The sequence below is a fragment of the Myxine glutinosa genome, chromosome 5 (genome assembly GCF_964187855.1).
Source record: "Myxine glutinosa chromosome 5, kmMyxGlut1.1, whole genome shotgun sequence".
Taxonomy (NCBI): domain Eukaryota; kingdom Metazoa; phylum Chordata; class Myxini; order Myxiniformes; family Myxinidae; genus Myxine; species Myxine glutinosa.
Genome location: NC_136265.1, coordinates 92,912,513 through 92,930,235, shown reverse-complemented (window position 1 = coordinate 92,930,235; position 17,723 = coordinate 92,912,513). Strand labels below are relative to the sequence as shown.

Here is a 17,723-nt window from a genome sequence, read left to right as displayed (position 1 = left end):
CAACGATACTCCGCACATCCATCGAACCATTCGCATTTCCACCCTTTCCAACGTTCATTGCTGCTCTACGTTCATTACCCATGTCTCGCTCCCATAAATCATAACACTTCTCACACATTCAGCATTCACCTTTCCCTTCAGCTTCAACGACACTCCCCTCCATCAGCACGCCACTCAGTTCCCGAAACTTCTTCCATGCACATCTCGCTCTTGCAACCCCCGAAGTGCTGGCCCCCGAAGCAGAATGCGATGCGCGAACCGAAGGTGCGGATGGAGGAGCCGTTTGCGGCGACCAAGGCGGGGCCGCACAGCGCGGCCTGTTTGTCCTGCACCGAGGCGGGTATCACGTTCAGCTGAGCGCCGGTGTCACACAAAAAACGCCGCCCGGACTCTGTGTCCGTGATAAACAGAAGGCTGCCTGAATGGCCGACGGTCATGGCAGGCAGCGAGCGCCGGCCTGGTCATTTCCCGACCCGCCGAAAGTGCACGGTGGGCGGCACGTTCTGGCCTTCTGCCCGAACCTGGCGTGCTAATAGCACATGGTCCGCTCTGGTGGAGGCTCCGGCGGTCGCGTCGGGTTCGGTAGACGGGGCGTCGCGGCGGCCGTCAGTGGCGCGGACTTGGCCGGTGGTGGCGCGGGCATTGCCTCGGTCGGCCCAGGGTTCCAGGTGGCCGCTCCGACATGTCGCCTGGCCGAGAAAAATTTATCGGCCTCCTTGGCCAGGGCGCGAGGGTCCGTGATGGGCGAGTTAGCCAAAGCTAACCGTACTTGCCCGGGTAGTCGCCGGAGGAACAGCTCGCGGAAGAGGAAGTCCGGGCTGTGGTCACCGAGAAGAGCAAGCATGTGGTCCATGCGTTCGGATGGACGGGCCTCACCCAGCTCCGGGAGGTCAAGTAGTTGTCGCGCGCGTTCGGTCTCCATGAGTCCAAACGCACCGAGGAGTCGGCCTTTGAGCGCGCCGTATTTGTCGGCGTCCGGTGGGTGCTGTAGGAAGCTCAGGACCCAGGCAGCGGCGGAGGCGTTGAGTGCAGAGACCACGTGGTGGTAGCGCTTCGTATCCTCTGTAATCTTCCGCAGGACGAATTGAGAAGCCGCTTGAGCAAACCAAACGGCCGCGTGCGATTCCCAAAAGCCTGGAAGCTTCAAAGCTACAGCTGACTCCATCGCCGTGTTCGTAGAAAGGGGTCAATTGTGGGAGCTGTGCTCACACGATAAAATCGGACAAAATGGACGACGCCAGGAATGAAGTTTCTCTGAGCTATTTATTCCAAGCTCACTCAAACGAACTCAAAAGCACTGAATCAGCCCATCGAACGGGCGGCAATATATATGAGAAACTCAACACAAAAGCCACGCCTCTCAGGCGGGGCGTGGTATGCAAAAAGGTAAGCCACGCCTCTCAACGGGGCGTGGTATCAAGACAAGTGTTCGCCCGGGAAAGGCAAGTCTGAACACGCCCGGGCAAGCCCGGACACGTGACCGCTCGCCGGTTGCGTCATCGGCCGGTGCAAGGTAATTGTGTCAGGCTACCCGTAACCGCTACAATGGTATTCATAAAATACTTACCCTGCGCAGCCAACGTGTTGCGAGGCAACTGTTCTGTTTTTTCAGGTTTTTTTTTTCTTGGATCCAGTCGCATAAATAAATACAAAAAAATCACCAGACATTTGAATACAAATAAATCAAACCATTTCGGAAGTGTACGAAGTTGGTAGTACGGCTTCTTCTTCTTCCTGATCCGCATTGCAGGTAACTCAAAAACGTGATGAACGCCACATTCACCCACCAGCATATATATGAATCCCCTTCCTCTCCTGCCTCCCCCCCTCCCCTCCCCTTCTCCCCCTTTGCTCCCCTTCCCCCCTCTCCTCCCCTCCCCCCCCTCCTCCCCTGCCCCCCCTCACGCCTTACCCCCCTCTCCCCTTCCCCCCTCCCCTTCCCCCCTCCCCTACCCCCCTCCCCCCTGCCCCCTTTCCACTTTCCCCCGTCTCACACCCTATCCCCCTCCCCTCCCCTTTCCTCAACCGAATCGGGAAGATTTCGACATGGAACAAAATGCGCCATGCGAGTGATTCCCGGATGACAAAGCGAGTCATGCAGCTCCTGCAATCCCCTCTCGGATCCCACGGTTCCACAGAAAGCATGAGAAAATGCATCATCAGCTACATTGTCCTTGCCAGGGCGATATACGATGTCGTAGCCGAATTCTGCAAGCTCATTGCACCGTGTTGCGATTTTTTTCTTCTTCTTTTTTTTCCCCATTCTTTATTTTCTGGGAAAGTTGACCCTCGAACACAAAAGCCACCGATCGCTGGTCTGTGATCAAATGAAAATGTTTCTCGAGGAGAAAGTGGTTCCACTTACGCAAGGCCTCCATGATGGCGAAGGCCTCTTTCTCAACAGACGAGTGGCACCTCTCACTGTGTGATAACGTTCTGGAGAAGAAGGCCACGGGTCAGCCCGACTGATTCAAGGCAGCCGCGATTGCGTACTCTGAGGCATCAGTCTCAGCAACGAAGGGCACACTGTTATCAATTGATATTGCCACCGCTTGAGCAATATCCTCAATCAAATTGTGAAAAGCCATTTTGGCAACTGAAGACAGCGGAAATTTTTTGCTTTCAACCAGAGGACGAATTTTCTCGGAATACTTCGGGATCCATTTGGAATTATGAGCGAGAACAGCCCCAGGATTCGTCTCGGTGCAGCTACGTCAGGAGGAGGTGGCATATCTAATAGCCTTTTGTAATAATAGCATCTATATAATAATACCTTAAGGACTCGACTTTGTTATCCCTTTTACGCCGCACCCAGTGACCCGATGCCCACGGCACTAATGCATTTTCCATCTACGAACCGCGCTCTTTGTTTATCACGTACAGCCATACTCGAAAAATCTGAATTCGCCGACTTTGGGACCCAAAAGCATCCGATTATCGGCCGATACGACGCCATCTTACGACACCATCGGATTGGCGTCTGCTGGGCGAAGGCGATGCGAGCTGTCCGCTGATTCGACAGTCGAGTGGTGTCATTAAATAATGGGCCGTGCTTACTGCTTACTGATATTGATCTGAAACTTGCAAATGGGCATGTATTGCAAAGCAATTTTCCTTCTTATATTGTCCAAGTCTAAAATACACACCCACACACACACATAAATCAGCTGATCGTCAAATCTGCATTCCCTACAACCAGTGATTACAGGTTTTAAAAAATGATTTTTTGACGTATTGACTCAACGATGTAAATAGGAAAGCATTAATTTAATTATTTCCTTCTTATTCTGTAAAACCTTCGGCTAACCCCCGCTCCAGCAGGGAAAATGGCCTTTAAAATGCATGTTGTTGTTGTTGTTGTTGTTATTCTGTAAAAGCGGCCTCGACGGTATAGTGTGCGATTGCCCAAAGCAGGTTCTTATTTTGACAATCGTTAGTCGTACAATAAATACTTACGGAATATTAAATGAAAGAAAATGTTTCTTTCTTGAATATTTTAAAGCATTTTGTTTTTCATTCCGCATGGTGTGTTTCTTCCCTCCCTCTGTGGACAACCAAGTGCCGGCTTCCGGTGGTAGTATAATCCTCTGTAGCAGTGTAGGGTTTTATGAGCCAATGATTATGGTGCGGCGCATGTCGAGTCACAGCAGGATTTTATGAAACGCCATTTGAAGTTGTGAAAAAGGTCAGAGTACCTGCTAACATGTCAAGCTACAGCAGGGCGGCGCAGGTCAGTTATAGTTAATCAACGGATCAATGAGAATGTCCTTTACTGTACGTACTGTACTTTACCACATCGGTTAGAAACGCTGCCGCAGGAGATCTCCGATGGTCTTTACTTTAGCTTCTGTTTTGGATTCGGTTCCCGCCTCCTGATACTTCGCAGGTGTGACGTCGCATCAGAGGACGTTAAGCCAGCTGTCTCATCTGATTGGACAGTTGAAGGCGACAGCAAGCCGTCCACTGAGTGGACAATCCAGAGCATGCATTTGTGCCGGTGTCGGCGATCGTTGTTCATATACGCACGCTTCATTCTCATCTTTCTTCCTAACTCTTACTCAGACAAGCAAATCCCCTATGCCATCCATAATGGTACACTCTATCCATACACCACATCCTCCCTTCCATGGATGTTCCACGGGTTTCGGCTAGTTTCTAATAATTTTCTATCTCTTTGCTGATGACTCCACTCTCTGCCGCTCCATTCCTCATCCCTCAGATCGGCAGTCTGCAGCCTCCTCACTCTCTGCAGACCTGGACAAAATCACAGACTGGGCAAACAAGTGGGACATGTCTTTCAATCCTGACAAATCTCACACTCTTACGATGTCTCTCCGAAAAGACCGACTGGACAACCCTCCCATCCACTTTCTGAATAATCCTCTCCAAGAAGTTCTGTCACTCAAGCTTTTGGGTCTCACTATCTGCCATGATCTTTCCTGGGAAAACCACATTTCAAATCTGGCCTCCAAAGCCAGTCGCCGACTGGGCATCCTCCGTCGTGCGAAGTCCTTCCTTGGCACACCTGAGCTCCTCACCACATACAAGGCTTTCATCCGCAGCTCAATGGAATACTGCTCTCCCCTCTGGGCTGGTGCTCCTGCCTCACACCTAGCTCGTCTTCACGGTGTTGAAACCAAAGTGTTCAGAATCATTGCAATCTCCCGTGATGAAGCTACCTCTGAGGGCGTTTCACTTACACACCGCAGGCAGGTTGGGTTCTGTCTTCTGGTTCTGTCTTCTACAGGTTGTCTACAGGTTGTCTACTTCTCCTGTCTTCTACAGGTTCTGTCTTCTACCGACTCGTCTCCGGCCTTGCTCCTCCAGCTCTCTCTGGGCTCTGTCCCCCAAATATTCCTACAGGTCGCACAAGATCTGCCTGCAACCCTCTTATGGTTAAACTGCCAAAATCAAGACTCTCTTCTCAACTTCACTCCTTCATTCCTCTTTTCTCCCACCTCTGGAACAAACTCCCTCACTCTCTTCAATCCCACTCCTCTCTCCAGGTCTTTAAAACAGCTGTTCACCATCATCTCTTATCTTCCCCCATCCAAAACCTTGATCTTTTCTACCCCCGCTAATTTCACCACAAATCCACTTTTTTGAAATAACAACTTCTTTCCTGGAAGTCCTTGGTGTCCTTGTGTTTATAAAAGGTGTCTGAGATTCTCTCGAGATGCTATCTCATTGATGGCTCGTTGGTAGCACACGACTCCGTTTGTTACCCATGAAGGGTATATGATGAAACTGATAGTCGCTGACCAGACTCGAATGCCGTGTGCAGCTTATCAGACTGTCGGATCGAAATTTGATGACAGGCACTGTGCAAATCCAATGCACTGAATTCTTGATATTTAGCCACTTCTCCTGCCATCTCGTCCATACGTGGCAATGGGTACGCGTCTCGTTGCGTAAAACGATTAATAGTTTGGGAATAGTTTATCACCATCCGTTTCCTGTGATTAGCACTGGTCGTCACCAATACCTGGGCCTGCCATGGCGATTTGCTCGGTTCGATGATACCTTCGGTGAGAAGTTTCCTGGTCTCCATCGCAACAAACTTCGCATGCTCCTGGGTAAGTCATCTTGACTTCACAGCGATCGGTTTACAATCCTCAGTTAAGTTGGCAAACGGCGATGGTGGATCGACTACTACCTCGGCCAGACTACGGACTGAGAAGGTAGGGTTAGCACCCCCAAAATGCATATTTAAATTGGCATGCCTTCGCAAAAAATCATGACCCAAGTGTAGATCAGCACATAAGTCTCTCAGAACCTTCGGTTTCACGTTCTGGTACTTCGTCTCATTAGTTCCTCGTTCCACAACACAATATCCCCTTATCTCTTGATGGAACGATGATGCCATACACACTTTTTGTCCCCCGTCGCACAGCGGAGCGAAAGGGGGACTATGGTTTTCCCCTCCGTCCGTGTGTCCGTCCGTCCGTGCGTGCGTGCGTGCATGTGGGCGTGCGTGCGTGCGTAAGCGAAGGACTGCATTCGAATTTGGTGTGTGGGTGCAACCCATGTCAAAATCCAAGATGGCCGCCGCCATGTATGTCTGATGCCATGTATGTCTGAACCTTGTGAGATGAATATCTTGAAAAATAAGCGACGTACCAACTTCTAATTTGGTGTGTGGGTGTATCTCGGCATAAGGAAGAACGCTATTGAAAATTGGGTCGCCACGTCAAAATTCAAGATGGCCGCCACCATATATACAGACTTGGCATTTAATATGGAATATTTTTTTTGTGGGGGCGAATTTACTTTTCAAGATGTCTTAGAACCAAAAGTTCATTGGAATTACGTTGAAATTATTCTATATAGATTTTGTTAATGTGACCTTTAAAAGAAACAAAAACTACATTTGACATTTCGAAACAAATAAATTGATCCTTGAAAGTGATGAAAACTGATATTGAACTCAATTCATGGACAGTACTGTGTTAAACTTCTGTACGTTTTCCAGAACTATCTCTTTATTTTGCACATTCGCCCAAATTTTTTTAAACAAAAACAAGAGTTAAATTACGACTGGGAATTACGGACAGTAAAATTACAGTTCAGTACTTCGTGTAACCCCCACGAGCATTCAGGAGAGCACTGCACGTTGAGGCATGCTGTTCATGAGATTTGCCAAGGTTTGGATAGGAATCGCTTGCCATGCAGTAACAATAGCCTGCTGCAATTCACGCACAGAGGTCGGCTGCTGGTCCAAGTGGTCGATTTGACGCGTTAATTCTGCCCACAAGTTCTCTATCGGATTCATATCCGGGTACATGGCAGGCCACTCCATATGCTCTACACCACGGTCAGCAAGAAAGTGTTGGATCATGCGAGCACGATGAGGCCGTGCATTGTCATCTTGTAAGACAAACTTTCCTCGAAAGGCTGCACGAGCAAATGGAAGCAATGTTTCTTCCAGAATGGCCCTGTACTTGAACTGGTTCAGGTTTCCATTCAGAACAACCAGGTCAGTTTTGCCCCCTGCATGAAAAGCAGCCCAAACGGTCACCCCACCACCTCCAGCTTGGACTCTTGGCACTATACAATCTTTGTAGGCTTCATGCACTTGTCTGCGCACTCAGACGCGGCCAACTTGACGATAGACCAGAAATCTAGACTCGTCACTGAAGGTCACATGATTCCAGTGTCCTGGCTGCCATTGACGGTACTCTCTGGCCCACTGCAATCGGCGCTGGCGGTGTTGTCTGGTCAGGCGTGGCTTTCTTAGGGACGCCTGGCACGATAGCCTGCTTGAACCAGTCGTTGGTTGACTAGCCTTCTGGATACAGGCACATTTGTCAGTTGCTGCCAATCAGCCCTAAGCCGATTAGCTGACTTGGTACAGCCATTGCGGACTAACCGTTGCAGCTGGCGATCATCCCTCCTTGTGGTTCTGCGGGGACGTCCTGGCCTCGGTATTGGAGTAGGGACACCCCTCTGAGCATTTCGTTTCAGGATCGTTGACACCTGACCTTGAGTGATGCCATATTGCCGAGCAATAGCATGCTCTTTCATGCCGTAATTTCGTAAAGCCACCACTCCATGACAAACAGCATGGTTGAGTTGACGGACCATCTCCAGAGGAAGCGGCAATAACTTTTGGAGACGTGCAGCAGTTGTTTTCCACTAATACAGAACGCAACAACCCTTGTATACCCGACTGTGGAGCCAATCGTCAAATGCACCTGTCCGTACATTTTGCCACGCCACCTGTGATATAATCCTGTTGTTGACTTCTTGCTGCGACAGACAATCAGTGACATTGTTCTTTTAACAAATAAATCACAAAAGTGTAAAAGAAACTCACCAGATTGATATACTGAGTTAAGAAAGTAAACCCAAGTCAAGAAAAAAAAAAATTCCATATTAAATGCCAAGGCTGTATGTCTGAACCTTGTGAGCGAAATATCTCGAAAAATAAGCGAAGTACGAACTTCTAATCTGGTGTGTGGGTGTATCTAGGCACACGGAAGAACGCTATTGAAAATTGGGTCGCCACGTCAAAATCCAAGATGGCCGCCACCATATATATGTCTGAACCTTGTGAGCGAAATATCTTGAAAAATAAGCGAAGTACCAACTTGTAATCTGGTGTGTGGGTGTATCTAGGCACAAGCAAGAAAGCTGTTTAAAATTGGGTCGCCACGTCAAAATCCAAGATGGCCGCCGCCATGTATGTCTGAACCTTGTGAGATGAATATCTTGAAAAATAAGCGAAGTACCAACTTCTAATTTGGTTTGTGGGTGTATCTCGGCATCAGGAAGAATGCTTTTGAAAATTGGGTCGCCACGTCAAAATCCAAGATGGCCGCCACCATATATATGTCTGAACATTGTGAGTGAAATATCTTGAAAAATAAGCGAAGTACCAACTTGTAATCTGGTGTGTGGGTGTGTCTAGGCACAAGCAAGAACGCTGTTTAAAATTGGGTCGCCACGTCAAAATCCAAGATGGCCGCCACCATATATATGTCTGAACCTTGTGAGCGTAATATCTCGAACAATAAGCGAAGTACCAACTTCTAATCTGGTGTGTGGGTGTATCTAGGCACAAGCAAGAACGTTGTTTCAAATTTGGTCGCTTCGTCAAAATCCAAGATGGCCGCCGCCATGTATGTCTGAACCTTGTGAGATGAATATCTTGAAAAATAAGCGAAGTACCAACTTCTAATTTGGTGTGTGGGTGCATCTTGGCATAAGGAAGAACGCTATTTTAAATTGGGTCGCCACGTCAAAATCCAAGATGGCCACCACCATATATATGTCTGAACCTTGTGAACGTAATATCTTGAAAAATAAGCAAAGTACCAACTTCTAATCTGGTGCTTGGGTGTATCTAGGCACAAGGAAGAACGCTATTGAAAATTGGGTCGCCACGTCAAAATCCAAGATGGCCACCGCCATGTATGTCTGAACCTTGTGAGCGGAATATCTTGAAAAACAAGCGAAGTACCAACTTCTAATCTGGTGTGTGGGTGTATCTAGGCATAAGGAAGAACGCTATTGAAAATTGGGTGGCCACGTCAAAATCCAAGATGGCCGCCTCCATGTATGTCTGAACCTTGTGAGCGAAATATCATATCATAGCATGTTTTCTGCATCTTCCACTTTGTCAACTCACATCACTTCACCGACGGGGGACCTAGGCGTAACGCTTGTTCCCATGGGGAGGATCGGCCAAGCATGGCGCTTCACCAACACAGCATTCACGAAGCTGTCCGAACTCCCCGTGTCGATCAGCGCATCGGTGACCTCCCCATTCACCGGGATGTTGCACCGCTTTAGCTAGACTGTAGGGCGAAATAGCGGAGAGGGTAGTGGCTTCCAATTGCATACCAGCAGAAATGGGTCCGACCATTTTTACAGCTCGACACACCTTGGCATAATGTCCTTTCTTGCCACAATTATTACATATGGCATTGCATGCTGGACACTGGATATGCAGATGTCTCCGATATCCGCAGAAATAACATTTGGTCGGAGCTGATGTGGTCGTCATTAACTTGGGAGTTGACTCCTCTGCCGACGATGGCTCACCATCGACCATTCCTTCCGATTTCTGGAGTGGGGGTCGTGTAGCGGAGACTGTTAATCGGAGTATCCTGAGATTGAGTGAGTGTCTGCATCTCCCCTCGTCGTCCCTCTGACGTCGAAGCATTCACAGGTCGGGAAGATCGCCCGTACGCGTCTGAGCGAGTTGCAAGGTACGAGCTTGTTCATGCGCATCATGAAGATTCACCAAGTCATTCTACAATAGCCGTTGTCGTACATGAGGCGATTGCAGACCAGTGAGAAAAGCATCACGCATGAAATCATCTTGAAGTTCCTGCAACGTACCAATCTGAAAGTTGCAATCTCCACTCAGGTGTCTCAAAGCTTGCACAAATTGCTCCAAAGTCTCTCCCGGCTCTTGTCGGTGGGTAGAAAGTAAATGGCGAGCGTAGATCGTTCCACGAGGCTTGACGTACAAAGTCTTTAGAGCCTCGCAAGCGTTGGTGTAGCTCGCGCAATGGGCGAAATATCGATAGACCGACGTTGACACGGGGTTAATGAACACGTCGAGCTTATCTGCCTCCGTAACTTCATTGGACTCATCAGCCCTAAGGTATTAGCGAGTCTGCTAACAGCGAGTCTGCTAACAAATCCAGTGAGTCTGCTCTTCGCCGGCATTCACAGTGTTTGGATCCACGTCGAATGAATGATGGAAAAGCCTTTTTGGTCAATATCAGGCTTTATTAAACTTGAATCAAGCAGGATCTAAGAAACGAATACAAATACAACAAGAGTGTATTAATGCGAACAGATTATGTATTTTAAGCGAGGCCACTGTTGCCCTTGCTCTGGTTGTGCACTGTACCTTTGTGCTCAAAATGTTTCACAATACGTTGAATGGCACAATTTGTCGGTCCATCACGTGTTCTGAGGTCGTATTCCCAGCAGAACCGGCAGGCAGAACGGGTGTCGACATATGATTTCGTCTGGTGCCACAGAGCCATCACTTTTGTCTTCTGCTCCACTGTCAATGGCATCGTTGAGTTACGGAGCTAAAAATCCCAGGGAACAAATTCCACAATAACACCACCAACCCCGAAAAGGAAAACGGTATCGGTAAAAAAAACAAAGAAATGGCAGGAAGTCAAAGTTGTATCAGTCCTTTTGAAACACCCTGCACATATGTCCATATATGCATAATACGTACGTACATGTCAAAAGATTTGCAGCTCAGGATTCATATTATAAAGGATGTGTTTCTTTACGAGCACAGCTGTCAAAGCCAAAAGACCACATGAACAAATGTGACAGAAAGAATGTCATCTGCAACATACAATGTGAAGATTGTGAAGCCAATTATGTGGGCCAAACATCCAAACGCTTAACCACAAGGCTAACTGAACTCCAACGTGCTGCAAAACAATAAGACAGGTTGTCATTGGTTGCGACACACATACACACATACACACATACACACCAACACACACTCTCATGGGATTGGACCACGATCCTTGGCACAGGATATTTGAGAGTGAACTGCGAGATTATCGAATGACGAAGCTTGGATTGTGGTCTGCCGGTTACGATAGTTTCCACGCACCTCGTCCCACTCTGGGGGTGTGGCCTTGTTCCTTAGTCAGTTGGTGGGGCGGGGTTTATTTGTCGATCGTAATGTCCGGAAACTGTCGGCGATTGTTGTTGTTATTGGTTAAATATGTGCGTTTATATGGCCGGCATCTTATAATTGTAAAAACAAAAGGAAAAACCACGGAGGGTAATCACATACTGGGAGAGAACTAATCTTATATCCAACTGAGTCAACACAACGCCACCCTCCCGTGTGCTGACACGTAAACGATCTTAATCTCAGTTTTCCCTCCTTGATACATTGAGATGTCTCCGACCCGTACATGGTCCATACTATTACTATGCAATCCTATTTCCACTATGGTATTATATCCCCTTCCCCCACAAACGTAACAATATGTACATGTTTGTGTACGTTTGTCAGAATTATATCACGAGTATTGAGCAATATCAGATTTTTTTGATTTTTTTTTACATGTCACGTGATGTTGTATTTCCAGGTGGATCCATTGAATCTGCAAGGGAGACTGCACCTACTTTTATGAACAGCGTAGACCCAGGCCCACAGGACTTGCCAACTGAAGCAAACAAGATTTTTTACAAACACAAAAAGACGAAAAATGAATTGTTGGCACGTAAAAATGTTCACCAGGTTCACAAAGGAGACGATGATGAACGCCCATACAAATGTATAAGTTGTGGAAAATCTTTTAAACATTCATTCCACCTTAAAAGGCACATGAAAATTCACAAGGGTGAACGCCCATACAAATGCACAAGTTGTGCAAAAGCTTTTAATCAGTCATTCACCCTTAAAACACACATGATCATTCACAATGGTGAACACCCATACAAATGCACAAGTTGTGGAAAATCTTTTAAACATTCATGCAACCTTATAAGGCACATGAAAATTCACAAGGGTGAACGCCCATACAAATGCACAAGTTGTGGAAAAGCTTTTAATCAGTCATCCACCCTTAAAACACACATGATAATTCACAATGGTGAACGCCCATACAAATGCACAAGTTGTGGAAAAGCTTTTAAACGGTCACACAGCTTGAAAATACACATGACAATTCACAATGGTGAACGCCCATACAAATGCACAAGTTGTGGAAAAGCTTTTAATCGGTCACACAGCTTGAAAATACACATGACAATTCACAATGATGAACGCCCACACAAATGCACAAGTTGTGGAAAATCTTTTAATGTGTCATCCAGCCTTAAAAGACACATGAGAATTCACAATGATGAACGCCCATACAAATGCACAAGTTGTGGAAAATCTTTCAAACATTCATCCCATCTTAAAAGGCACATGAGAATTCACAATGGTGAACGCCCACACAAATGCACAAGTTGTGGAAAATCTTTTAATCGGTCATCCAACCTTAAAAAACACATGATTATTCACAATGGTGAACGCACATACAAATGCACAAGTTGTGGAAAATCTTTTAATCAATCATCCACCCTTAAATCACACATGCAAATTCACAATGATGAACGCCCATACGAATGCACAAGTTGTGGAAAATCTTTTAATCGATCATCCAGCCTTAAATCACACATACAATTTCACAATGATGAACGCCCATACAAATGCACAAGTTGTGGAAAATCTTTTAAACATTCATGCACCCTTAAATCACATATGCAAATTCACAATGATGAACGCCCATACGAATGCACAAGTTGTGGAAAATCTTTTAATCATTCATCCCACCTTACAAGGCACATGAAAATTCACAATGGTGAACGCCCATACAAATGCACAAGTTGTGGAAAATCTTTTAAACATTCATGCCACCTTAAATCACATATGCAAATTCACAATGATGAACGCCCATACGAATGCACAAGTTGTGGAAAATCTTTTAATCAATCATCCCACCTTACAAGGCACATGAAAATTCACAATGGTGAACGCCCATACAAATGCACAAGTTGTGGAAAATCTTTTAATCGATCATCCAGCCTTAAATCACACATGATGATTCACAATGATGAACGCCCATACAAATGCACAAGTTGTGGAAAATCTTTTAATCGATCATCCAGCCTTAAACAACACATGAGAATTCACAACAGAGAATGACTGTACAAATGCACAGTTTGTAGAGAATCTTTCAATCGGTCATGCCACCTGAATAAACACGTGGAAATCACAATGAAGAACAAGGAGATTACCAACAAAGAGAATGTTCATGCAAATGCAAAATTTGTGTAAAATCCTTCATCAAATCATGTGAGCTCATGAAACACTTTTTATTTTACCTTGTTATACGTAGCCAAGTCTCGTGGAAGAGATTGAGGCCGACTAGGACCAACAATGGGTGTGGGGAGGAATGAGATGCAGGTGGGCAAGATGGATAAGAAGGGAGATAATTTATGAATCGGGAATAGGACTGGGACCCGAACACCATTTGCAAAAAGTATTTCATTCAATCAATCATCCTGCCTTAAAACACACAAGCACCTTACCTGGAGGATGTTTGTGTCACCTGCTTACATTGACACACACACACACACACACACACACACACACACACACACCACACACACACCTGTGGCCAATGACGTTTTTACTGAACAAACTAACACATGCACTTCTGACAACTTCTCAACTGCCCCCTCCCCACTGAAAATCTTCCCCCCACAAAGACTTACCCTCCTCCTTCCAACTCTGTCCCTTTTTTGCTTTTCTTCCACCAACACTGGGTCCTCCCACTACCAGCCCTAACGCATCAATCCCCTCCCCCACTTCAAGCCTTCGACCCCCTCCCCACCACAACTCCACAATCCCCCCTTCCAAATCTGTCCAATCTTTTCTCTCTCTCTCCCTCCCTTCTTCCCTCTGCCGCTTATAAAAGCAAAATGGGCATTCCCACACTGAAACAGCGGAATTTTTAACACGTTCCGCTCCTCCGTCATGCTCACTGACTTCACAAAAATCCTTCCCAGTCGCCTGTCCAACTCACAATTTTGAGAGAAAATAGCTGAAAATAATAGCAAGGACCTGTGTGACCTCTGTGGTAAAAACGCTGCTTGAGAGAATGCCACATAGTTGTTTGGGCGGTGTATAAACAACAGAACACTGCCTGAATCGCTGAGGGCTTTCTTCACAATGCCCTTGTGAACCATGTTCTGTGATAGTTGCATTATTTAATTAGTTTTAAATTGAATTATTTTGTGCACACATATCTTTACAATGGTATTCAAGCTTAAGTTTTCCCAAAAATATTCACACTCATTTCAATTTATGAACTAGAACGGCACTCTTCTCCATCATGACGTTGACTGATATGCCTCCGCCCACATTATTACATCATTATAATCCTTGTATCATGTTTGATTTAAATTCATTCAGCTGTGCCCAAGTCAGCACATTTTTACCTGACATGACCTCTGACCTTTGGCCTTTGACCTCGGTCCCCCAAAATCTAATCAGTTGATCTTTACGTCATCACACATATCTGTACCCAGTTTGAATTAGATCCCTTTTGCCATTCTCAAATTATAGACCTATTACAGACTTTGACCTTTAATCTTTGACCCCTTCAACCTAAAATCTAATCAGTTAATCTTTCCATCATAATATATACCTGTACCAAGTTTGAATTGTATCAATTCAGCCATTCTCGTGTTATAGCCTTATTACAGACTTTGACCTCTTGACCCCAACTTCTAATCATTTAATCTTTACATCATTAAACACACCTGTACCAAGTTTGAATTGGATCACTTCAGCCGTTCTCAAGTTTTTGACCTATTGCAGATTTGACATTTGACCCCAAAATCGAATAAGGTAATCTTTCCAACATTATATAAACCTGTGCCAAGTTTGAATTAGATCACTTCAGCCGTTCTCAAGTTATAGACCTATTGCAGATTTGACCTTTGACCTTTCACCCCAAAATCGAATCACTTGATCTTTACAATATTATACATAGCTGTACCAACTTTGAATTGGATCACTTCAGCCATTCTCATGTCATAGACCCATTACAGATTTGATATTTGACCAAAAAAATCTAATAAGTTAATCATCATTACACGTAGTGTGTTCAAAAAGTATCCGACCTTTATTTTTCGTGCGTAAAAAAAAAAGAAGCGAGGGAGGCATTGATTGGTGCACGTATGTAGGCGATCCTAATGCGCACGTGTGAATTTTTTCCCACCTGCAGAAGCTGTCATTCGACGGCAGACCGCCGATGAGTGAGGACATGTAAGTGAGCGCCGTCGGATTTTCGTTTTTGACAAAATGACGGAAAAACTTGAACAACGCTACTGCATCAAATTTTGTGTTTCATCAAACTTGCATCAAAACTGCAACTTGGTTTCTGGGTTGTACCCATAAACCCAGGACTCATCGCCAGTGATCACTGTGTTGAGGAAGCTGGGAGCGCTGTTCACAGACTCCAGCATGTCCTGTGCGATCTCCAAACGGAGTTGCTTCTGCTCAATCGTTAGCAGCTTTGGTACGAACTTCGCTGAGATTCTCCTGAAGCCCAAATCCTCCCTCATAATGGAATGAACGGTGTTGAATCTTGCGGATCGTTTCCACTTGGGAATCGCCAAGCTTTACACAAAATTTGAGGCAGTAGCGTTGTTCAAGTTTTTCCGTCATTTTGTTAAAAACGAAAATCCGACGGCGCTCACTTACACTTCCTCACTAATCGGCGACTTACACTTACTTCCTAATCAATCGAATGACAGCTTCTGCAGGAGGGAAAAAATTCAGGCGTGCGCATTAGGATCGCCTACATACGTGCACCAATCAACGCCTCCCTAGCTTCTTTTTTTTTTACGCACGAAAAATAAAGGTCGGATACTTTTTGAACACAGTACATACCTGTACTAAGTTTGAATTGGATCACTTCAGCCGTTCTCAAGATATAGACATATTAGAGACTTTGACCTCTTGACCCCAAAATCTAATCAGTTCATCTTTACCTTATTATACATACTTGTGCCAGGTTTGACTAAGATCCCTTTCGCCGTTCTCAAGTTATTGCGGCAACGAAAACCTATCGCGGACAGCCGGATGGACAACCTGAAAACAGAATGCCTCCGGCGACTTTGTCAACACACACACATACTTAAATACACATGGACATACATACACACATACATACGGACATACATACATACACACACACACACCGAGGGATGCCGCGGCGATGAACAAAGGGGGCGAGGCTATCATCTCTGACGAAACAATGAGCAGTCCTTGTGGTGGCAACCGGAGAAGAAAGAAAGTGGCGGACATAAAGCATGGAATGAATAGCCGAGGGTCTACCCGAAGGTCTCACGTGGGTGAACGGAGACCATGAGGAATGTAAGCATCGAAGCTGTCTCGTCAGAGGGAAATCACTGCACAGGGCTAAAGGTCAGAGAAGCGTGCATGGCTCGTAACAACAGGCTATGCGGCCACGAGCAAAGCGGCTAGGATAATGTATCAGACTGGATTCTAAATGGTCCATGCAGCGGCACCCAGAGTAGAAAGAAAGTGAGCGTGAGTGGGAAAATCGTGGTGGACATAATGTATGGTGGAACAACTGAGGGAGCTACCAGGACACCTGGTGCAACGAAAGCCCTGTCCATGATGCTCGATGGGGCTAGTGTGTTGGAGAGTATTAAAAAAAAAACTCCAAACAAAAGGTCACAGGCCCCCAACAGAGAAAGCTCTTTGATGTCTGTGTGGGCACACCATGCAGTCAGGGTGCGTCCTGTTAAGATAGACGGCTGAACTTTCCCATAAATAGGCGGAGTCCTGCATCAAAGCACAAAAGCTACATTGGTGAAGCCTGTCTCAAAGGAAATATCTTACAGTGCAGTAATGACAAAAATAATGAAAGCTGGAATGCTGAGAGGAGGGGGAACATGAAACAGCCTTCCACGCAGAAGGTGCTCTGCATCTGAAGTGATGGGGATGGGCAGTGAGAAGACCTGTTTATGGCGATAAAACAGACAGATACAAATGATAATGGGCAGAAGGATAACGAGCGACAGAGAGAAGGAGGCAGAGGATGATAAGGAAAGTGATCTGGAAGAGGAGATGGCTAATAAGATAGAGGAGGTGCGATTGATACCACCTGAAGAAAGACCACGACTAATTTCACGGAATAATGGTAAACCCACAAAAGTACTAATCACCAGAACAAACAAATCTTTAAAAACAATAACACCAAAATCAGTCACACAGAAAGAAATAATCAATGAATTTTACAGCAGCACTATTCATTCAGGAAAAAGTAACAACAAAACACCACAAGAACAGAACAGGTTCCACAAATAAAAACCAAGCACACCATGGAAGCAACGACTTGAGAGACGGAGGGAGATGCTCAGAAAGGAGACAAGCCAAATACAGCAGTTTCAAAGATGATATCAAAGCCCAAAACTCAAGAGGAGAATCCAGAAAAGAATATACAAATATAAAATTGAAGACAAAGTCCTCGAGGTCATGGTTGCTGAAAATAAACTGCAAACCTAAATGATAGCAAGGGCAAATTAAAAGCCTCAGGCGAGGCTAACATGAGGAGAAAACAACGCCGGATGTTTGAAAACAACCCGAAAAGATTCCACCTTGAACGAGGGAAACGGGAGCAGAATGTGTCATC

At 45.8% G+C, this 17,723-nt stretch overlaps 1 protein-coding gene across 2 annotated transcripts in view; it reads left to right on the top strand.

Annotated features, from left to right (window-relative positions):
- LOC137427334 (uncharacterized) overlaps positions 1–14,838 on the top strand; it is a 359,992-nt gene extending 345,154 nt beyond the window's left edge. For both annotated transcript variants that reach the window (XM_078777115.1, XM_078777118.1), the window contains one exon: positions 11,589–14,838. In XM_078777115.1, the coding sequence (XP_078633241.1) occupies positions 11,589–13,195 (1,607 nt within the window). In that variant the 3' untranslated portion in view covers positions 13,196–14,838. The remainder of the gene's footprint in view (positions 1–11,588) is intronic.
- The last annotated feature ends 2,885 nt before the right edge of the window (positions 14,839–17,723 follow it).